General features: G+C 46.0%; 1 protein-coding gene across 3 annotated transcripts in view; it reads left to right on the top strand.

The window, feature by feature from the left end:
- The window catches only part of HCAR (coenzyme F420 hydrogenase family / dehydrogenase, beta subunit family), a 47,118-nt gene that overhangs the window by 10,856 nt on the left and 12,829 nt on the right, over positions 1-23,433 (top strand). For 2 of the 3 annotated variants that reach the window (XM_087384708.1, XM_087384710.1), the window contains 5 exons: positions 1,066-1,128; positions 1,346-1,443; positions 16,604-16,639; positions 16,754-16,815; positions 16,978-17,005. In XM_087384708.1, the coding sequence (XP_087240834.1) occupies positions 1,066-1,128; positions 1,346-1,443; positions 16,604-16,639; positions 16,754-16,815; positions 16,978-17,005 (287 nt within the window). Of the gene's footprint in view, positions 1-1,065; positions 1,129-1,345; positions 1,444-16,603; positions 16,659-16,753; positions 16,816-16,977; positions 17,006-23,433 lie in introns of all 3 variants that reach the window. The other variant, XM_087384709.1, reaches the window with a different exon arrangement.

Below are 23,433 nucleotides of genomic sequence, written 5' to 3'. Positions count from 1 at the left end.
CTTGTGACTCATAATTCTTTCTAAAATAGTGGAAACACCTGAAGGAGATCACATAATAGTTTCTACAGGATAACATAGATATATGCTAGCCAGGTTCCCATGTGCAGGGTAAACATGACTTTTATATAGAGATTTCCTTGACATTTTTGTGACACTTTTCATGAGAGCAACAGAATGCTTTTCAGTATCTCAATAACATGCAATTTGAGATTGTAGAAACACAAGTGGATTGCATGTCTCAACAAAATGGCTTCATTATGTGTTAGCGGTGTCTTGCTCAGCTTTGTGGCAATCCTAACACACTAGGTATAGTTCAGGGTGTTTAACGCTAAATTCATGACAATTTGATTGCTTTTTAAGCTCGTAGGCATTAACTATCTGGTTGACGAATCCTCCCTGGAGGTATTATTCCTACAGAGAGTTGATATTAGAGGTGGTGGGTGAATTCTACCACAAATGGAGGGGAATTAGTTATATCATATGTGTTTCCTACTCGGTACTAGCATGGTGGAGTGGAGCCTTTTCAATGGCCTCATATGCTGCAACATACAAGCACAATAAACTGATTCAGAGAAAGCAAAAAACTCTTTCACTTTATGCACCATCAATGAAGAAGCAGAGCCAGGAACATCAAGGATACACAAAATACTAAGGATGCCTGAGATATCTAGGCATGAGCAAGCAATCTTGGCTTTGTGTATTTAATCTAATGTATTAAGAACAGATCACGTCATAATTTCAGCATTTTATGTGAAAGATGTGGAGATGAACAGTGAATGCTCGAGTGGGCTTAGTTCAATGACCTCTTGAGAATTGGTTGTGTTTGATGGGTTTTATGATCCGGACAGATATGCCTCTATATTCAGCTTAGTGAATGATCTGGACAGATATGCCTCTATATTCAGCTTAGTGAATATTTTTCAAGCTCCTGTGCTGTTGAATATCTTGAGGGCATCTTATCCTTCATATACAGAGCATCTTCCCTCTTAGTTTTCATGACATTCAAAGCCACAAATAACCATCTTAAAATTTTCACAATTGCTTCTCTGTTTGGATGATTTGCAGCTTTGAGAATGGTGGAACATTACTTGGGGCTTGAAAAGCTTTATGTTCTTGGAACAAATTGTGGTTAGTATCTACTTGGCATTCACACTCTTAGTTTATTGGAAAATGATTTCATTCTAGAAAAATAAATCTCGATTAAGTGAGAAACCATATTTGTATACTAATGTTGATGTTATGCTGGGCAATGTGATACCTGCTTAACAGAAATTGTTACTCCTTTGTTGTTTAAGCTACCTCGTGCCCTGTTTTTGCAAGTCAACTTTATTCATGTGGTTGTCAGTGGACAATGGCCCTAGGCAGGGACTGGATAAGTTTCTGAAAGCAGCAAGTAGCGACCCTGGAACTGTCTTGCATTATGAGTTCATGCAGGACTACAAGGTGACTATGTCAATTAATTTGTTCATCTCCTCTATCACTAGCATAGGACAGAAACAGGAAAGAAATGGAAAAGGTGATCAATGAGAATTGTCAATGTGTTTTGGACCTTGGTTGGTTGTTTTGATTCTTTTCAGTCAAATGTTTGCATCGAAGTAATTTCATGTAGTAAAGGAACTATGACATTGGAGAATGGAAGTCGTGAATTTTGGTTGCATCTTGTGCTTAGATCACTCCGTACATGGCTAGAACTGACATTTGAACGGCATAAGTGAAATCGTATATGCTTTGCATCTTTAACTACTGTAACTAAACATTCTAGATGGCCTTTCTTATCTGAGTGTACATAGAAATATTGGAGAATACCGAGATATTTTTTGCAGCAAGTCCCGAAATGCTAAACTCATCACCTGTCGTAATTAAGTGGTGCATTTCACTACCTAAAGCATTCTTCTATTCACAACTCCGCTCTCTAACAAGAAGGCTGTCTTGGGTCGGTCTTCTAGGACTGTATGGATTTGTTTATCACCATTAATACCATGCATGGCGCTATGATCTTAGATCTTTCCACTATGGCAATCAAATCTTGTTATATACTTTATTGCGGGAACTTCTTTCGTGAAGATTTGTTTCTGATCAAACCACCTAAGATGTAGCTTGGTTAGAGGATAGTGGTTGTATTCACCGAGCAGAGTCCATCAATTCCATCAATTCCATCAATTTACAGATCCTTGGTGGAGGCATCAAGAGCCTTGTGTGAGCTTGCGGATGACTTGGAGCAGGCGAAACCCTTTTGAACCATGAAAAGATGCTTTTTTGGTGGGAATTGCCAAAACTGCAAAATCAAGTTCAATTTCAAGGAAAGGCATGCTTTAAATGGTGTGATGCCATGTAGAGCTGGTTGGTATGCCCAGACACGTAGGTGGTTTGAGAGATTGGGGCTTCATATAGACAGGCTGCCTCCCTTTCAGTATAGCTTAGACGCTCCATCTATCCGACTGGGATACCACGAGGTCAACCAGGTCATTCGAGAAGATCTACTACAGTTACACACATTCAAGACCTGGTTGGAGCCGAGGGAGCTTCCAGTGAAGCTCAATTTCTACAGAGACCACTGTTTGCACATCTCTGAGGAGGGTTTCATTGTCCCACCAGGGTACACTCAGATCCACCTGCCACACTCACTAAGGATCTCTATCAGGCAGTTTTGAGTTTCATCATCACACCGACTTCGTATTGAGAGCGGGCGAGTTGAGGGGATACCCAGGGAGAGACGCATATGCACGTTATGTGATCACAAGAGGTGGAGTCAGAGGAGCACTTCGCGTTTAGATGCCTCATGTACTACGAGATCCGCGGTCGATACCATTTCCTTTTTAGGTTTGTTTGGGCCATTATCCAGACTTCTCTCATACCCAGACCAGGGATGCCTCGCCGCCTTCATCCATGAGGCGGTCTGCTATAGGGAGCACTTACTCAGGACGTAGAGATAGTCCTCAACACAGGACCCGTTCCCTCTTAGAGCAGGATCACAGAAGTCTTCCAGTTAGACCGCATGCGCCCTACAGTCGCTAATAGCAGACGCAACAGAGACCCAAAGCTTGAGGCACGCTGCACTCGACAGCGGACGGACATGCAGATCACACTGAGCGACCTCCCATCCCTATTAGGGCTCGGCCCATAGGGGTTACTATAGCCTTGGTCAGGAGCAGAGTCATTGCTAGGAGACTGAGATGGGCGGCACCCACAGATAAGTCACTAGCGCTCCATCACTGGCTACATATCAGTATCTCCCTGACACACATATACCCCTGTGGGGCCGCTTGCATGGACTAGTGCCAGCTAGCCCTGATGGTGACTGACCTGAGTATGAGGATGATGATGATGTTGATGATGTCACTACTGATGATATGACTGTACTACTTAGCACTTAGCATTCAGCATGGGTGATGATGCTCGTTTAGTACCTCCACCCTTTCTGCTTGATTTATATCAGTTTTCTATCAGTCTCATAGACCCATCAGTCTTCCAAAGACTTTAATACACACTCTCTCTCTCTCTCTCTCTCTCTCTCTCTCTCGTACAGTCGTACCTCTCGTACAACCTCTCCCGTACCTCCGTACCTCCCCCCGTCAACACCTCTCCATCTTTCAATATCTCCCGTCCATACCTAGTCTAGTCCTAGTCTAGTTCTAGTCCTCCCTAACCCCGAGTTGGGCTAAACCCCCAACCCAACCCGGGGGTTAGGTTAAGCCAGGGGGTTCATCATACAGCCAACTATGGATTGGCCTACCCTCTCCTCCAAGTCCCCCTCAACTCCCTCAACTCCTTCAACATCCATCAGGACTCGGTACTCTACAGTTGCAGCCATGACACCCTCTCCGTATGCACGGAATTACCAACAAGAAGGCTTAAAACAACCCATCCTCGGGCAACAGGATCATATTTTTTATCTGTAGCAGGCAGTGAGAGAGCTATGATTAGAGCTGGCAGAAGTAGAGGCCCGACTTCACATCTTGGAAGGGCCTGGTAAGCAGGCAGTAATTGATGAGGCTGCAAAATCTTGTAAGGATTCCCCCCCTACCGCGCAGCTAGTCTCTACAGTCAAAGATCTTGTTCACACTGAAGTACAAACTGCTAAGAAGGAAGTGATTGTGGAAGTGGACAACAAAGCAAGTAAGTCTGATATCCAAGCAAAGATTAAAGAACACGAAGCTAGATGTGATGATGCGCTGAAGATTAGAATAGGGGGGCTCCCAGAAGATTGGTACAAAGAGGAGGACACATATAGTGTAATATTGACAAAGATCAAATCAAGCTTGCCCAACAATGAATGGGTGAATGATGATGAGCAAGATGATGACGACTCCAGGCCAGCTTCTATTTTGCACTATAGAGGTCATGCAATCCTTACACTGAAGTCAAAAGATATGCGGATCAAGCTTCTTCGACAATCTTACAAGCTGAAGGGCACCAAAGTATGGATAGCAGAGGAGCTTACACAAACTCAACTCAAGATTAAGGCAACTTGAATTAGCTAAAGTCAGGGCTGCCAGAAAGGATGGAAAATGGGCAGTTTACCGTGAAGGGGTAGCACTAATCAGAGAGTTTAAATTAAAACCAAAAGACTCTCAGTCTTAAACTAATGTATGGCTGTTTACTCTTCCAGAATATCATGTAGGTACTCCAAATAATTGGGATTGCTTTTTGCACTCCTTGGGAGCTGCTATGTGCCCTTCCTAAAGCAAATGTACTAGAGGGTTTCTTGCTGTCCCATAGACCTTTTGGTCTCCAGTGGACGTTAATAGACTCTCTCTCTCTCTCTCTCTCTCTCTCTCTCTCTCTCTCTCTCTGTGCCGCCTCCACTTGGAGCCGACAACTCATACCTTACCTTTTGTATATCGGTTGCCATGCCAACCATGAGAAGGGCCCCTGCGCCACCCACTCGCGTTTCGATCCATTTTGACCGTTCTTTGGACCCGGTGTACGTGAGCCACCTGGCTTCTGAGCTTCGAGTACTATTGGAGAGGGGATGGACCTCGCACATGCATCAGACACCCTTACCTTAGTGATACAGGATGTTGCCACCCGATCCTTTCCCACAACACGATCTGCAGGTGTTCCAGATGGGAAGATGCCCCAAAACCCATGGTTCAATGATGAGTGCAGAGAGATGAGGGCTCACCTTACGCGTGAGCGAGCATTGGGACATTGACTTCACCAGAGGCACAACGGATCTCACACCGAGTGACATGGCATAAGAAGCGGGCTTTCCTCTTGCACATAATGGATGAGGTGATTAGCTCCTTTCGCGGCGGAGACCCTACTACAGGATGGGGGCTCTTGTTGGAGGGAAAGTCGCCCATCCCCATCATAGATCCAGCAGTCTGGCATACATATGCATGCTCCCCATATGATGTCCCAGGTCAAGCACCACCTGATATGTCCTCTATGCCCAGACCCACTACATGTCATTTGTTTATTGCGCAGAATGTACGAGCTGCCCTTCTCCAGCTTCATAACCGTAGATCATCACATCATGAGGGACTACGCATTGAGTATTTTGCGCATGGGCAAGAGATCTTGACCCAGATCCTAGCACATATGTTCAACCATGCCGTATGCCATGGATTCCCGCCTACCTGGAGCACCACCACCATAGTACCGATACACAAGGCAGGTGATCCCATGGACATTGGGAACTACCACACTCTTATGATTGGCCACACTTTGGCTAAGATATATGGGTCGGTACTAGAGAGGGAGATCAATAACCACACAGAGGGTCACGGGTAGTGTGCACTTGGGCAGGTAGGTTTTCGGAGACAATACTTCACCCTAGACCACATTTTCACCCTGAGGGCTATTATTGACGAGGCGAAGTCAAGGCATAAGAAAGACTACACTTTGCTTCGTAGACTTTCGTAGGCATTTTAATACTATCTCACGCTCTCGTATGATCAGGAGGTTACAGGAATTGCAGCTCCCAGAGATCATGATTTGGGGGGTCATGAGTCTGTATGAGTCCATCAGAGGGAGGGTACGTGTCCCAGGAGGCCTATCAGACTGGGTTGAGAGCACTATCGGAGTAAAACAAGGTTGCCCCCTATCACCAACTCCTCTATATCGATGAGATCACTTCTTTTGTCGATTGTCCAGGTGGAGAGGGTTCGCTTCTGGCTGACTTGATGGTGCAGATATTGATGTACGCTGATGACATAGTCCTCATATCATCCTCAGCAGAGGGAGTGCAGAAACATCTAGAGGCTTTGGAGATGTTCTGTAGAGAGAGAGACTTGACAGGTAACCTTGGGAAAACCAAGGTTATGATCTTTACTACCTCGCGAGGAGTGTCCCATTGCCAGAGCTTCACATACTGTGACGAGCCTGTGGAGATAGTGCAGTCTTATACATATTTGGGGATAGTGTTCACCGGACCAGGTTTCACGATGATCTATGCGGGTATGGCACGACTCACATGAGGACGGGGTGCTCTGGCCTGACTAGAGAGGCGATGCTTCCAGGAAAACTTCTAGGACCCTTCGACGAAGGGTTGGATTTTTGACACGCTGGTGAGACCGACTGCCATGCATGCATCACCTTTCTGGGGGAGTGATATTTCAGCGATAGAGTGGTGGAGATTTGAGAGGCTATAGGTGACTATGGGAACAAGAATGATTTGGAGTAAACCCTGAGTTCCTCATCAAATCATACAGGTAGAGTTCGCCATGACCCCCCTCCAGGTTGATGCCATCTTTCAGACAGTGACGTTCCTCCACAGAGTTTGGGCCTTACCCCGGTGGAGATTTACCGAGGTTAGCATTAGAGTCCTCCAAGTGACAAGCAAAGAGTGGTGTTGATACGGCATGGTATGCACGGATATCTGCGTGGTTTGGTAGTCACGGCATTCAGATGGACAGACTTCCTCCCTTTAAGTATAGTCTGGATGCACCACTCGAGATGATCCCACGAGATGAGATCAACCGTATCATACGGTTGGACCTCCTCTAGCTCCATACATCTAGGGCTTGGGGGGGAGAGGAGTTCTCCACCAAGATCCAGTTCTACCATGACCACTTCTTGAGGGTCTCAAAGCATGGTCTTATCATCAGACCTCAGTATCTCGAGGATAGGAGAGTCTCACATGCACTGAGCAATCGCCATCGGTCAATTGCAAGTCTCATCACATCAGTTGCGGATTAAGGTAGGGAGAGCTGTAGGCATACCCAGAGAGCAGAGGACTTGCACATTATGCCAGATGGAGGAGATCAAGATGAAGGAGCATTTTCTATGTGTCTGCCTAGTCTATTATGAGATCCAAGGACGATATCACTGCCTCTTTCAAGAGGGACATGGCTTTGGCCCACTTACACGGCTGATCCATTTTCATGATCAGGTTTGTGTTGGGCTCTATCTGATTGAGATGCGACGATGGAGAGACACATTGACGTGATAGACCAGGGAGCAGCTGGGACTGATGCCAGAGGTCAGTGAGATCGATAGATCACATACTTTTGTTATAGACTTCTATGCATCTGAGCCAGCTGCCGGTGAGATTGAGAGGGAGGAGCTTGATGAGATGAGAAAAGAAAGAAAGAAAGTTTATTAAAGTCTTCGGAAGACCGATGGGTCTATGAGATTGTGAAAAACCTAGTACAAACGAGCTGTGTGGTGGAGCTACTAAACGAGCATCCACACCAATGCAAAATGAATGGTGGTACTAAGTCCTAAGTACAACAACATAGTCATGTCGGTGGTCGACTATATATCAATCTCATCATCATCATCATCATTATTATCATCAGGGCATCAAGGTGGATGAGGCAATGGGGGCATGAAATCGCCGATAGAGTGCTGTCGGCCACTCACAAGTGCAGCCCTGGCATGTCTCTTGGTCATAGCTCTGCATCTAACTAGGGCTTCCATGATCCCTGTCGGTCGGGCCCTGATTGTAAACAGGGAGGGGATGTCCCCCAGTGTGATCTGTGTGTCAACCCTCTGTCTGAGCTGTCGGGTCACGGTCATGTCGAGGCCTCGTCTTGTGAGGGTCCATGTGATTTGGCTGAAAAAACTCCGATCAGCTAAGGGAAAAGTTTGCTCCTGTCTCCATGCTCGAAGTATCCTCTCGCAGTGTCTAAGCACCTCATGAATGAAACCTGCCAAACATTGTTGGTCTGGGTAGGCGAGGAATCGGGCCAGAATCCCTTAGCTATCTCTAAAGAGGTAGTAGAAACACCCTCGGATCTCATAGTAAACAGGACACCTGAAGATGAACTGCTCCACTGTCTCAACCTCCTACATGTCACATAATATGCATATGCGCCTCTCCTTGGGTAGTCGCTATGCTCTGCCGCTCTCGATACGAAGTCGATGTGAAGAGACCTGGAACTACCTGAGGGGGACATGTGTCAATACCATTATAAATAATGAGATCATGCGTTCTGCCGAGGTATAATAGGGCCTACCCATAAGATGTGATCGAACCTCGTCTGTCAGCCGAAACTTGTAGCATACTTGCATCCTCAAGGTCAATGTCTGGCAATAGAGTGGAATCATCCTTGAAGTCGAGGAGTGGTACCTGACGAGCGCGTGTCCTCGCGTCGAAGTCCCCAACTCGGAGAACTTCTCGCGGCTAGAAAAGTCAACAATGGACTGATAAAGAGCAGCAACTGGAGATGTATCATCCTCACCTTGAGTGTCTCTAGCAAAGTGGGAGGTCTTAGGGCGGAAGTAGCAAACTGCAACAAACAGATTCCGGTTGTCCATGTGCCGAATCTGGATCTAAAGAAACCTGGAATGTGCATCTCTTTGCTCTACTGAAATGGTCCCCAAAAGTGTGGATCTGTAAAGGACTGCTACTCCACCTGACTCTCGAGCTCCCCCTGTATCCCGCGTCTCATCTCTATAGGTAGACTCCCATATATACCCGTTGACTACTTGTAGTGGGCGCTCTGGACTCTGATGTGTCTCTGTGTAAAAGACCAGGATATCTTCATCACTATCACTTGTGATGATCAAATCATCAACATAAATGACAAGCAGCATAATACCTTTCTCTGTTTTACTCACATAAAGTGAGAAATCTGCCGTGGAAATTTGAAAGCCAATAGTGACAAGATACTATCCTATCTTGTCATCAGACCATGCTCTGGGTGCTTGCTTCAAGCCATACAAGGCTTTCTTCAACTTGCAAACAAACTCAGGATGAACAACATGCACATAACCTGGTGGTTGCTCCATATAGACCTCTTCTTGCAAATCACCATGCAAGAAGGCATTCTATACATCCATCTGATGTAAAGACCATCCCTTTGATGCAGCCATAGCAATGACTACTCTTACGGTTGCCATCCTTGCAACTGGATTGGATGTTTCTTCATAATCAATGCCATATGTCTGTGCATACCCCTTGACAACTAATCTTACCTTGTATCTGCTCACAGAACCATCTGCATTGTGCTCGATCGAGGTTCGGTCTATCTTAGCCCTCCTCAGAGGTGATTGCCAGAGGCGAGGTATCACCCTTGATGTAGCCCACCGGATCCAGAGATTGAGGAGACCACGCCCTCCCCCATGTCGAGAGACAACTCGACAGACACAGATACGAGAGCTCCTCACATCTCATCAAAGAGCCACTGGGTTACCTGGATACACGGAACCTAAGCATGTACTAGGACTGCTAGCTCTGAGCACCTGATACTTTTTCTGTTACTTTGCTTTTGCTACTCTAGTACTTGGACACGTGATTCACTAGTTTAACATTTTAGCACTTTAGCTTTCAAGAAGGGTCATAGTGAACCCTTTGCTTCAGCTCTCTGTGGCTTGTATGAGTTACTTTTTGGCTTGTACTATCTCATAGGCCTGCGAGGCCTCTTGCAGATGTTAATACATCTCTCTCTCTCTCTCTCTCTCGCCTCTCCCCCCCCCTGCCTCAACCAGCCTGTCTCAGCTCCTCCCTGCCCCCCACCCCCTCCCTCCCCTCCGCATGGTACGCTCACCTCTCCTGTCCCCTCCACTCCTCTGCCTCCATATCCTCTCCCTCCTCCCGCTTGCCTTCTGCCTCCCTATTCAGTGAGCCTCGGGTGGGTTTCAATCGCTTGCCCCCTGCTTTTGCTCATGACCTGAGCCACGCTTAGGCGTGGCCTTTTTTCAAGCCCCCTCGCGAAAAAGTGAACAAAGGACCTAATTCTGTGTCCAAAAGAACGGTATCAGGAGTAGAGAAGGAAAAGGTGAAAAAAGGCTTGCAAATTTGCAGGAAACCCGGGAAAAAACCAAGGATTTCAGCAAGGTGGGGATGTCTTGCTTTAGCAACATCATGAGACACAAACTTTATGGGTTGAGCCTTCCGAGGGAGCTTGGGCTCAGGTGGATCGAAGGAAATTGTGTAAACGAGCTCAGAAGAATTGCAGACGCCAGGCAAGTATGGGACTCTCCCACGATTGAGGAGGAGCAGGCTGAGGGAGCCACGACAAGTTGATTACTAGCACAAGGGGGAAGTTTTCATCGATTTTTTGACAGCCCCTATTCTTCCAACAGCTCCTGAAGGCTCCTGGCCGGCTTAGTAGTCTCCCTTAGGCCCGGATTTTTCGGTGGACCCTATTCTTCCAACAACTCCTCAGGGCTCCCGGCCAGCTCAAGGGTCTACCTTATGATGGAGTAGTGGTTGGGGCAAAAGGGGAAGGAGCTGTGGATTACACATGGATACACGGCTACTTTTGAGTTAGCTTTCTCTTGAGATAGGTGAGGCTTAGGTCTTATAGTGGTAATGATCCAGTTAGGACCTAAGGAGCAGCTCAGGTAGGTCGTACATTGGCTGTTGAACCAGCATGCTAGTCGGCTAGGCATGTAGACCTTTTTGATGCAGTGGGTACTAAAGGTGGCCATGAGCCAATCGTGCCTTTGGCGTGCCGCCACATGGACACACATTATTCACTGTCTAAAGCCTCCACTGAAATCACAAAAGTCCATGATTGTTACACAAGCTTCCAAGCACAAGAAGGCCTTATACCCTTCCCCATGAGTTGGACTATGGTAAGTTGGAACATGCACGACCTCATGATTGGGCATGTCAACAACCACAACAGTGGATTCTTCGTCAGGAGTTGCATAGGGCTGTGTGTGACGTTTAGTAGATATCCCTTTGATTCAAGAACATATGCTCTTAGTCACGGGCATCAAATGATGGTGTCGCCTCCTCTTGAGAAGAGGACATGAGGTGTAGTCCCTAGCAGTGGGTAGGAGCGGGAGTGTTGCTGTTTGCATTTCAATAGCCTAGTCTCTAGCCCTGGATGTGTTTGATCAGGGAGAGCTTATAGGTGGGCGAGTGCTATGGATTGTCCTATGGATGGGAGACTCGTGGATCCGAATCCTGAATGTTTATGCCCCTGCATGTGTGGCAGCAACGTTCCTCTTTCTGGAGGCGACTTACAAAGAGCCTCCATATATAGACTCTTGGATTGTTGGAGGAGACTTAAACAATCTAGAGTTTAAGGACATGCAAGGTGGAGCCTCCTTCTCGGCGATGCCCTTTGCAAAGGGGGGTTACTTGGAGCAGTTCATCTTTGTGATCAATGGTCATGATCTCTGGAGGGAGGTGGAGTTCTCCATACTTTCGGGTAGTCTTCGCTACTCCTTCTATCAACTGCAGCATGATGGTCTAACAGAGAGACTTGAATATTTTAGGTGGGGAATTGGGCAATGCATAGAGGGGAAGCCATGGGTATTTTGGCAACGATGATGATGTTAGATCATTCCCCGATTATTGTGATGCTCCTAGAGAAGCCCCGGACTCCCACAGAAGGGGATCTACATTTTTTATGCTTTGTTACAGGAGGAGTGTAACAATTGTAGCTGTGATCTCGTAGTAGCCGATTAGGCCCCAAGATGATTGGGCCATTTGGGTGGGATATGCGATCCAGAGGAGCTGTGAGGAGCTCCAGGCTCATGTTCTACATCAAAGACCCAGGATTTGGCTTCCATAGAGTGTCTCAATGACCAGGACCGGGCCTCATAGTGGCTAGGAGACCGGTATGAGAGCCCACGTCTTGACCTCCAAGCCATTGAGATTAGCAGGGCTGAGTTCTCGTATTACTCCTCCATGGCGCTATGGGTCAAGCCTTGCTATAGTAGGGACATAGGACCAAATAGTTCTTCCAGACCACTGACTGTTGCTCAGGAAGGACCGAGTTACACTGTTTGCGAGATAAGAGCAGCACTTGGACCCTAAGGAGATTCTAGAGATGATCATTGCTTTCGATCGACAATTCAGTCTGAGAAGTCCTCCTAGGTCCTTGCAGTTGGGAGTCAATTTGGATACACATTCTGTCAGTGATCTCTCTAAGCATGAGTAGGTAGGTGGAGGTCCCTTTCATTGACGAGGAGCTCTCGGAGGCCCTCAAGGCCCTCCTTCCATAGAAATGCCCTGGTGAGGTCGAATTGACACCGTCCTTTAGGTGCTTCAGTGGGTGCATACACACACCTCTACATTTGGCTTTTTAGGAGATATTTGACTCTGGCTTGCTTCCCCAGCCATGGAGTCGAGGGTGTATTTGTTTGATCCTTAAGGGGGGGATAGATTAGACTTTCGAGAGTGGTGCCTTACTGGATACCGCCCAGAAGATCTTAGCTAAAATCTTGAGTTTGTGGTTGCGGTCCCATCTTGCCGACATCATATATGACACTTGGACATGTTTTGTTTAGAACGCAATATCTTGGATAAAATCTCCACCTTCTGGGAGGTAGTGGCTGAGAGGAGTCTCAACATATTGCAGTCCCTCTCTTGGATTTTCAGAAGGCTTAGACAAGTTAGAGTGGCCTTTTTTGGAGGGCACCATGTAGAGGATGGCTTTCTTGGAGATATGTATTCCAGGGGATAGTGAGATGATCACTGTGGGAGGTCCCGTATCTTTGTAAAGTGCAGTGGGACTTGGGGGAGTGCTTGTGGGCCTCGGCCTTCACGAGTAGGACACTTAGAGAGGTGTTTAAGTGCCCTTTTTCTTGTACATGACATGCATTGGTTGTTGCCTCCAGTTGGAGGTAGTAGCTTGGACTTCTTTGAATAAGTTAAATTGTTTTACCTTTGCTTTGCATTGGTAAAAGAGAACTATGGGGACGCCCACAAGGGACTAGGAGTAGTCCAAGAACTAGGAATGCATGCATTTTGCTAACCTTTAATGGGTTAAAGTATTGGTATTTGTGTAGGGCTTGGAAGCGTGCTAAAAGGCTAAAAAAGGATGGTGCAAGTGGCAAAAAGCGGATCATACAAGACAAAGCACCAAGAAAGATGATGCCATTAAAGAGGGCCCCACGGGTTCTAAAAAGGATCCAAAAGTTGTTCCCAAGTGGGCAAAATAAGGAAAGCTCAGTTTAGCTTTAGAAAAGGAGGCCTAGCTTTTAGCTAGGCCAAGTCTATAAAAGAAGGGGCCTTAGAGCTCCTAGATTTATTCAAGAGTTGTACTCAGCTTCATGCTCTTCTCAAAGCCGGTTGTACAAAGTTTATTTCTATTGCAATAAAGACCTTTGGGGGGTCCAACCCTTATTCATGGACCCTAGTGCTATGCACCGTCTTCTTCTCTCTCTTTCAAACGCCTTTTCATGTTGCAAATCACTTTCCCTCGTCTCTCCATGCCTTCCCCACTGAGATGTAATTGGTTCCAACGCGGGAATACTTTCCGGTTTGCACTTGTGAGCTTCTCGTTCGAGAGAGAGCTTGCTGCGATTAGGGTTTCCAGCCCTCATCTGTGTTCCAAACCTGTTGCTGCGACTTGTACCAAGAGGCTAGACCTAATTGCAATTTGTTGCATGAAAGAGCTTTACCTACAAGATACAGACTTTGGAGAGACCATGAGAAATATTCACCAGGGCCAATCATCCAGTTAGTATACATTGAAGGATGGTTTCCTTATCAATGATGATCACTTTGGATGAAAAATCCATATTCGTACCCATGTTGTAGCGCTTGGAAGAATGCTAAAAGGTTAAAAGATGATGGAGCAAGTGGCAAAAAGTGGGTCGAAAGATGGTGCCATTAAAGAAGGCCCCACGGGGTTCTGAAAGGGATCCAAAAGCTGCCCAAAGTGGTCAAAAGCATGAAAGCTTAGTTTAGCTTTAGAAAAGAAGGTCTAGCTTTTAGCTAGGCCAAGTCTATAAAAGAAGTGGCCTCAGAGCTCCTAGATTCATTCAAGAGTTGTACTAGCTTCATGCTCTTCTTAGAGCTAGTTGTACAAAGTTTATTTTTATTGCAATAAAGACCTTCGCGGGGGTCCAGCCCTTATTTTTGGGCCCTAGTGTGTACCGTCTTCTGCTCTCTCTCCTAGAGATGCCTTCTGTTGTTGCGAATCACTTTCCCTTGTCTCTCCACGCCTTCCCATTGAGATGCGATTGATTCAAACGTGGGAATCCTTTCTAGTTTGCACGCATGAGCTTTCCATTCGAGAGAGAGCCTGCTGCGATTAGGGCTTCCAGCCCTCATCTATGTTCCAGACCTGATGCTTACTTGACCAATAGGCTAGACCTAAGTGCGAGTTTTGCAGAAGGCCAGTATCTGCTGCGATTTGATCCAAGGTTGCCATATTGGATGCGGCCAGGCCTACCAGAGGTCCTAGTTACTGTGATTTTCTTACTAGGGGTGGTTATGTTGTGCGTGGAGTCAATTTTAGTAGCCAAGACATAGAGGATGTAGGGGACTTCACTTGGGCTATGTCAGCGTGGCTGAAGGAGGGGGGTCACACCTTCTCGATCGACCCAATCACTCGAGCTTACAAGATCAAAGATAGCGGGTCTTTTGGATTGAGGTACATGGCATGGCTCCTCCTTCCTGTAGGCCATTCTATGGGCTATCCATAGGTGCCACTCATTCCTTGGTATGTGCCTTGTAGGCCTAGTTACAATCAGTTAGGTTAGTTGGTGCAACTAGGACATGTACCAGTTAGGACACTTGGTCGAGTTAGGGCACCTTGCCCTAGGGTTTTGTTTTATTGTCTCTCTCTTGTACTTTCACTTAGTTCTGTAGCAATTCATTACAACAGCTTGTTTTTGCCTCCATTCCTTGCATTCTTGAGCTTCTAGAGCAGGTTGGGAATCCCTCCAATTTGCCATTGACAGCTTTCCCAAGTTGTTTGGCAGCCTTTTGAGCCTCTCAATCTTGGTGGTTTGCTCAGTCTTCGAAGTTTTCTACACGTAGGTGATCACCTATGGCCTCCACACGCATTTCCATCGTGAGAATTGCACATTTGTCGCGGGAAATCAGTGTTTTGGAGCACGTGGTGCAGAAATCGCGGGAAATCAGTGTTTTGGAGCACGTGGTGCAGAAATCAGAGCAATTGACATGCATTTATTGATGTACGGATTCACACGTGTGGGTTGCAGCCTGTTGTACGGATTCTGTACAGCCGTACAGACTGTATGTATAACTTTTGCCTGCATTTAATGCTGTCCCGACCCCCGACGCTGTACGGACCTGCTGCTGCCTGTTTTTGACCTGTACAGAAGGTGTGCAGCCCTTGTACGGATCATTGAATGCTGTACGGACTACCTTCGAAGCATTTATTGCAGTCTGGGCCTGCCTCGAAGCTCGTGCCAGCCATTTGAAGCATTTGTTCAGCACATTTCTTCATTTCGAGGCACGTGCTTGGTGTTTAAAGACATTTAGAGCTTGCTGCTGCGATCCGGAGCCCTCTCCTTGAGCCCGTTGCCTCTCATTTGCTTTCTCTTTGCCTCGGGCTGCGAGATTCTCTCCATTGGATCACTTCATTTCGAAGTGCTCTCCTCCTTGTGGAAGCACATTCTCTTGCTGTAACTCTCATTTCCAACCTTCTCTTGGCATCTCCATTGCCATTTGCTGTCCATTTCACCTCTCCTTAAAAGGTGAACATCTTTGCTCGCATTTGGAGCAGTTTCCCTGCTATTTTTTTGGGCTACATCATTGGGTAAGCCTCTATTGCATTGGTTCTTTCCAATTTCTGCAAAATAGTCCTTTCTTTGCTTCATTCGCATTGTGGAAAGGCCTCGTGTTGCCTTTTGGGAATTTTTTTGCAGCAGGTATACCTTGAGACAGCCAAGTCTTTTGTAGTGAAAAGCTTTGAAGCTTGTTTCTTATACCCTTGATGGGTTTCTTGACTCCTACCAGGACTTTGAGGTTGGTTGCAGGTGGCAATGCCAACCATTATTCCTTTGGCCAGCTGGTTTCCCTCTTACTACAGGAGGAGCAAAGCCGCGCAAACAGAAATGCTTCTATGGCTTGTGATCAAGCCTTTGCTGCCCAGCATAAAAACAAAGGCAAAGGCAAGGTTTCAGCTGGTAAACCACTCATTCACATGCTGGTCACTCCACTCGGTAGTTTATACATGCATCTGCACATTATAAGACTGATTTTTGTCAACAAAATGTGGCTAGTTATCAAATAGCGACTCAGTATTGTATGCATGTATCCGCACATTAGAAAACTGATTTTTGGTCTTCCAATCATGCGCATGATGTGAACTCATTTTGGGCATTTGGTTGTGACTGTTTCACACACTATGTGATGATGCAATTGATAGCTACCCTATTAACTAAAGATACAAAAGATTTTGCTTGACTTTAGAAACGCTGTACTTTCACTTTAAGAGTGGTTAAGGATTGCCTTCAATCTGACACAATTTACATGTTTTATTGATGCCCACAGGTCCAATTTAAACATCTCGATGGGCGTATTGAAGAGGTTAGTTACCTTCCTATGGGTAAATTTGTGATTCCTACATGTCCTGTCTACATGTCGTGAATGATTCTGTTGATGCATGTTCATCTTAATACTGCTATATCGTATGACAAGCAGGTGCCTTATTTTTGCCTTCCTGCAGATGACCTTACTGATGTTATAGCTCCTTCCTGTTACAGGTACAATGAGCATTGAAAGGAGAGAGATCAATGATTGACTAGGAAAGAAACATAGAATTTTATTAATGCCCACTTGATTCATGATTACATCTAGTTCTCTTTTAACATTCAGAAACGGAAATTCAGAATGTTGTTTCTAACTTTTTTCTCTCTCTTTTGCAGTTGCTTTGATTATACAAATGGACTAGCCGTAAGTGCAACTTCTTTGATTTTGATGCTTAGATTAAAGCTTTGATTATATCCCTTGGTTGGTTAAGAATGGAAGATGTCTGGGGCTACATTATCAATTTCTTATTTGTGTAGCAAAGATATGTTAGGGATGGCATTGTGAAATACCGTCCTGCCACTTCTCTCAAATGCTAACATGGACTACAGCTCGTTTCCTTCATTTTAGTACATTAATTCCTTATTTTGAAACTTCACGGGCAGTTTTGTACTTGGTGATCCAAAATAGATTGTATAGGTTAATGATGGAGAGGTGGCTTGGAATAGTTCTAAGCAAACAGCTTCATTTACAATGCTGAAGTGCGCAACAGGTTACATTTATTTGCTACTGGGTCTTTGTCTTTGCAGAATGATTCAGAGCTACTATCATAATGTAGGATTCTTTTGCTAAAACAACACACACAATTCCACAAGAGTGTCTTTTGTAGTCTCTTTTAAGACTTTATTTGCTGAGGAGTCATGAAATGCAAGAATCAAGTGTACAAAACTCTATTTGGCCCTGCCTAGATGTCTTATAAAGACACAACTCAGGGTTCACCAAAGGGAGCTCTGAGGAGAGAGTCCACTCTGCTGCAGTTTTTGTTTCTTTTATGAAAATAACTGTCAAACTCAACATGTGATCCACAATTTTCATATTTGGTCATTATCCTTTAGCTTGTACACTTGTCCTCCACATTTTGGCTTTTCCTCTACTCCTAGGTGCCTGTGTATTGCTGCTTTGATTGGCAATGGCATTATTGGAATCACATTGCCTATGTTGCTGCCCTGTTGAATGTTCTTCTGGGTGCTCTAATGTATGCCAGTTGGCACATTAAGGTTTGTTCACTCTTCCTTGCCTGTCATCTACTGCCTTGCTGGAGCCCTTTCTTTTGCATCTTTGGTTGCCACAATTTGGCAACACTTGCTTGCTCCTGGCTGGGTGTGATATGTTTGACCTGCACCTTATATTTGGTCGTGGTTGGCATATTGCTGCCCTAATCTTGGTGTTGCTGACTGCTATAACATTGCTGACTTCTGGGCTTTGTATGCCGTGTGTGCTGGTCTTTCCTTTGCAAGATACACTTATTATTTGTTTTCCTATAACCCTTGTGTTGCCGTGATTTTGGAATTCAATTGTTATCTAGCTTCATTATCGCATGTGTCACACTGTTTGAATTCATGAGTTGATGTTTAAGAATGCGTAAATCCAAGATGCGACATTATAAGAGGAATGGACATAATTATAGAAGTGGAAAAAGGGACTAATGTAGGAGTACTCTAGTGAGAGTTAGGGGGGATTGTGGAGGCGATGAATTTGCGAGGAAAGGAGGAGGTGATTGAAGCATTGTAGATTTAAGATTGGAGGAAGCTAAATCGAAGCTCAAACTTGCTGCTGCTGCTGTGCTGCCTCCTCCCCGCTGCCGCCACACTGCTGCTCGCAAACATTCTGGCTAGGTTAATGGGTTAGATATAGTTGGGTTAGGTTAGTAAGTTTAGTTTAGTTTGGTTAATTTAGCTAGGGTTAGGTTATTTGGGTTAAATTGTCAGTTACGTCCAAAGAGAGATGTTGATCAGGCCATAGTTTTGGAACTTGGTAGTAAGCCCATAGACAAAGCTCTAAAGTGGGATAGGGGTGCACATCTAGATAGCAATTTACTACTAGAGGGTGACACATTGGACATTACTTTTGTATTATGTCCGTTAAGGACGGAAATATAAGATTTGTTGGTTCTACATCTCTCTTGTGCATTGCTCATTTACTTGTTGCACTCACACATAAGGGAAGTGTTGGAGGTCAACATCTCCTTATGTCACATGTAGAGAGAGAGGACCTTGCTTGTGGGTCTGCCTGCCCCGTGAGAGGTTAGGGTAGGTTGAGTGAGGGCTTGTGTTGTGGGTGTGCCTGCCCCCCTTGTGAGGATAGAAGGTGTGAAGGTACTTAGGCTCTCAGCCTCTTCATCATCTTCTTGAGCCCTCTCCTCTCCTTTCTTCTATCACTCCCCTTGTCTACCTTCTTTCCCATCCAGTCTCTCTTCCAGATGGATTTCCTCTTTACTCCAACATGTCTACCCTGGTTGAGATGGCGGAAAGCAAGGCAAAAATTCAAAATTTTTCCACCTTCCGATCGACTGTCAATTGCATGGCCTCAATTATGGTGTTTGGCAAGTCATGAGGAGTTTGTGCTACAGTTGTATGATTTGGCAGACTTCATATTGGTGGGAGTTGATAGGCTTGATCCCCTTGCGTCCAATCAAGGGATCTTGCAGCAGAAGGAGATTGAGACCTTGGCTCAGCTATGGGACCGTGTCAATGCAAGGGTAAGGCCGTTTATATTTCTTAATTGTACTCCTCAGGTGATTAATCACGCGAAGCATACGACGGGACCAAGAGTACCTGCGAGCACTTGGTGTCCTTGTATAATCTAACCCTTCCCATGAAGAGGGTCTCTCTAGAAGTCCAGATGAGATTATTGGATCCCAAGAAGTCTTCATCGATGCGGGAGCACATGAACATGTTACAGGAACTTCAGCAAGAGATTGTCCAGGTAGGGAAGTAGATATCTTTTGAGGACTTGGCCATAACACTACTGTCCCAACTGCCCTTGATTATGTACCTATGGGAGTACCTGGTGGCACCATTTCCAGCACATTCGGTGCATGGACAACTTGCTGTCTATCAACATATGCGGGGTCCTGGAAAGTGATTCTTCTCATTGCCACATCCTGCTTATGCATCTTCTTCTCATTGAAGACCACATCATGGCTTCGTGTTATCTTCTTTGCCTCCAGATCCCAGAGACGATAGCCCATCTCTTTACTTACACCATAACCCAGAAAGATGCATTTGCTAGACTTAGGATCTAGCTTCTTCCGAAGCTCTTTTGGCACATGTGCATATGTCTCACACCCAAATATATGCAAATGAGAGCAAGAGAGCTTCTTGCCACTCCATGCCAAAAGCCCAATGCTGATCATGTGCAAAATTAGTCGACTCATGTCGATCATCTCGACTATGAGAACTAGATACTATCAGACTTTTTCTTCTTCTCAGATGCAATTCTCTTCCTGCATTCATAAATGTCATGCCTAGGTTTCCTATAATAGTTGCATCTCTTTTTCTTCTTCTTATCCCCGGCAGAAGAAGCATCATGGGAGTAACCAGTATGTGAATGAGGGGATTTACCAGCTGAAACCATGTCTTTGCTTTTGTTTTTATGCTAGGCAGCAAAGGCGGCTTGATCACTAGCCATAGAAGCATTGCAGTTTGCACGGCTTTGCTCCTCCTGTAGTAAGAGGAAACCAGCTGGTCAAACGAAGAATGGCTGGCATTGGCACCTGCAACCAACCTCGATGTAGTAGCAAAGCCTTGGTAAGAGTCAGGCAACCCATCAAAGGTATTAGAAACAAGCTGAGAATCAGGCACCGCATCATTGATGTTCACAACCTGCTCTTTACATTGGTAAGATAGGAATCCATATTACCACCCTCTTCAAGCTTCAAGTCCTTCAACTGCTTGCGGAGATAGGCAACCCTCACCTCATTGCGCACCTGATATAAGGATGCAAGCTGATCCCATGCTTGCTTTGTTGTGTTGCAAGACTGGATATGAGGGATAATGACCCTTTTAACTGAAAGAGCAATCAAGGCACGTGCTTTGGCATCACGATCATCCCACTGAATTTGCTCCTAAGTAGGAGGCAAAGTACCTGAAGTGGAAGAGCAATCAAAGCATGTGCTTTGGCATTAAGACCATCCCACGGAATTTGCTCCTGAGTAGGAGGCAAAGAACGTGCAGTGGAAGATGCAGCTGTACCAATAGTAGCATTAGACCCATCACCATATGAGCCTGAGGTAGTACCTGTAGTATCAAAGGCATTACCAGAAGAAGCAAGCTGAGTAGGCTTGACCTTAGTTTAGAGGATGAGTTTGGGAATGTTCCTGAATTCATCTAGGCATAAGTTGAGTAGGCCTGACCTTAGTGCCTGAAACAATGTTCTTCTTGGCAACCAAAACATGCCCCATCATATAGGTCCACTCAGGTAATTTGTGCCATCAAGCTTGTCCTCAGCTCCAAGCATCCCAAACAAATCATCCTTGCTGCCATAGTGCTGAAATTCAAGAAAAAAGCACCAACTGGCAATGCAAATGAGAGGAGGGCAACCTCTCAAAACCAAAAGGCAAAATTCTGCTCAAGCTTCAAAGCTTTTCACTGCAAAAGACTTGGTTGTCTCAAGGTGTACTTGTTGTAAAAATTTCCCAAAAGGCAACACGAGGCCTTTCCACAATGCGAATGAAGCAAAGAAAGGACTGTTTTGCAGAAATTGGAAAGAATCAATGCAATAGAGGCTTACCCAATGACGTAGCCCAAAAATACAGCAGGGAAAATGCTCCAATTGCGAGCAAAAATGTTCACCCTTGAAGGAGAGGTGAAATGGACAGCAAATGGCAATGTGAGATGCCAAGAGAGGGCTGGAAATGAGAAAGAAAGAAAGAAAGAAATTTTATTAGAGTCTTCGGAAGACCGATGGGTCTATGAGATTGAAAGAAAACCTGATACAAATCACAATAAGGGTGGAGCTATTGAAACGAGCATCATCACCCATGCTGAATCCTAAGTCTTATCATACATAATCAAATCAAATACATCTGGATGTAACAATGAAAAGAAAAGGACTGGAGCGGAGCGGAATCCTCCATATGTCATGTCACCCTAGCTGGTGCATAGCCAGTGATGGGACGCTGGTGCCCGTCAAGGGGTGCTGTACGTCTTGGTCTTCTGGATGAGGCTCGACGCAAGACCAGAGCCACCGTGACTCCAATGGGACGTATCTCGGGTCTAAACAATGACGGGAGGTTCCCTAGAGTGATCTGTATGTCCCCTCAATGTCTCGTGTGTCGTGCTGCGGTCGTCGGGTCGGGGTCTCTGTCACGTCTGCGGCTAGAGACTAGCGATCAATGTCACTCGATGAGAAGAACTCTGTGATCCTGCTGTGAGAGGTGTCTGATGATGTGGCAAAGCCCCGTCGCCTGAGTAAGTACTCTCTGTGTTGGAACCCCTCATGAATGAAGGCCGCGAGGCATCTCTGATCTGGGTAGGCGAGGAATTTGGAAAGGAGCCTGGAGCTGTCTCTGAAGAGGCAGTGGTAGCAACCTCGGATCTTCTAGTACAAAGGGCACTTGAAAATAAAATGCTTCTCCGACTCGACCTCCTGACAGTCGCACAATATGCATAAGCGATGCTCCCTAGGAATCCCCTCTGCTCTGCCGCTCTCTATGCGGAGGCAGTGTGATAATACCCGAAACTGTCCGATGGAGATTTGTAGTGAGTGAGGCATATGAAGCTCAGTGTACCCCGGTGGTGTGATGAATCCCTCCTCCGAAATACAAAGACAGTAATCTCTGTAGAAACTCAGCTTCACTGGAAGCTCCCTCGGCGCCAACTAGGTCCTAAAGGTGTGTAGCTGCAGGAGATCCTCACGAATGACCTGGTTGGTGTGTGGCCCAATCGGGATGGTGGGTGGGAGTACCGGAGGGGCATCTAAACTGTACTAAAAAGGAGGTATCCTATCGATGTGGAGCCCTAGTCTCACAAACCATGTGTGAGTCTGTGCATACCAGCATCGCTCGTCTCTCTTTGCTGCCAACCTCATGGAGGAATTGAGAGCCAACCATGGCAACCTCTGTCTCCCTGATGTGCAGTCCCCATATGATCTAACCCAATGTAGATATATAATGGTCTGAAAGGCTGCATCTAGCTGGAGTGGAGAAGCACCAAACTTGGCCTGAATGATGTGATGTGGTACAGATGGTTTCCCCCGGATCACATCCGTGAGAGCATGCGGATGTGCAGGCGCTCCACCCGTGTCCACTCTATCTCTGACATGTCAGCCCCCCAACAAGGGCTACCATACATACCGGCTGGTCGGACCAAGGAGTCAAAGAGAAGAGCCTTGGTCCGAGGGTCCTGGAAGTGGGAGTGGAAGCATTGTCTCTCTAGCCGAGCCAGTGAGGCGTATCCCCTGCTCAGTCTGGCTTGCATCGCTGGTCTCATCGTGAAGATCGGGCCAGAGAAGATGACCCCTTAGTAAGTGTATGAGGATACGATCTCAACTGGTGATCCACTGAAAGTAAAAGTAAACTGCTTCCGTTGCATGTTTGCTCGAGAGGTGATAAAGATCATGACCTTGGTCTTGCCAAGGTTGACCTCCAAATCATGGGACAAACAAAAAGCCTACAATGCATCCAGGTGTCGCTGGAGCTCCTCGAGTGTGGACGACAAGAGTGCCACGTCATCTGCATAAAGAAGAATCCTGATGATGATCCTAGCAAGTGAGCAACCGGTCCCTCCGAATGCCCCCATGAAAGTCCCAAGCTCATCGATGTAGAGGCCAAAATAGGGTCGGTGATAAGGGAC

This window comes from Dipteris shenzhenensis, chromosome 14 (assembly GCF_047967505.1).
Source record: "Dipteris shenzhenensis isolate YYH24624 ecotype China chromosome 14, Dip_SZ_1.0, whole genome shotgun sequence".
Classification (NCBI taxonomy): Eukaryota; Viridiplantae; Streptophyta; class Polypodiopsida; order Gleicheniales; family Dipteridaceae; genus Dipteris; species Dipteris shenzhenensis.
The sequence above is the reverse complement of the archived record's forward strand: the minus strand, read 5'-3'. Positions and strand labels throughout refer to the sequence as shown.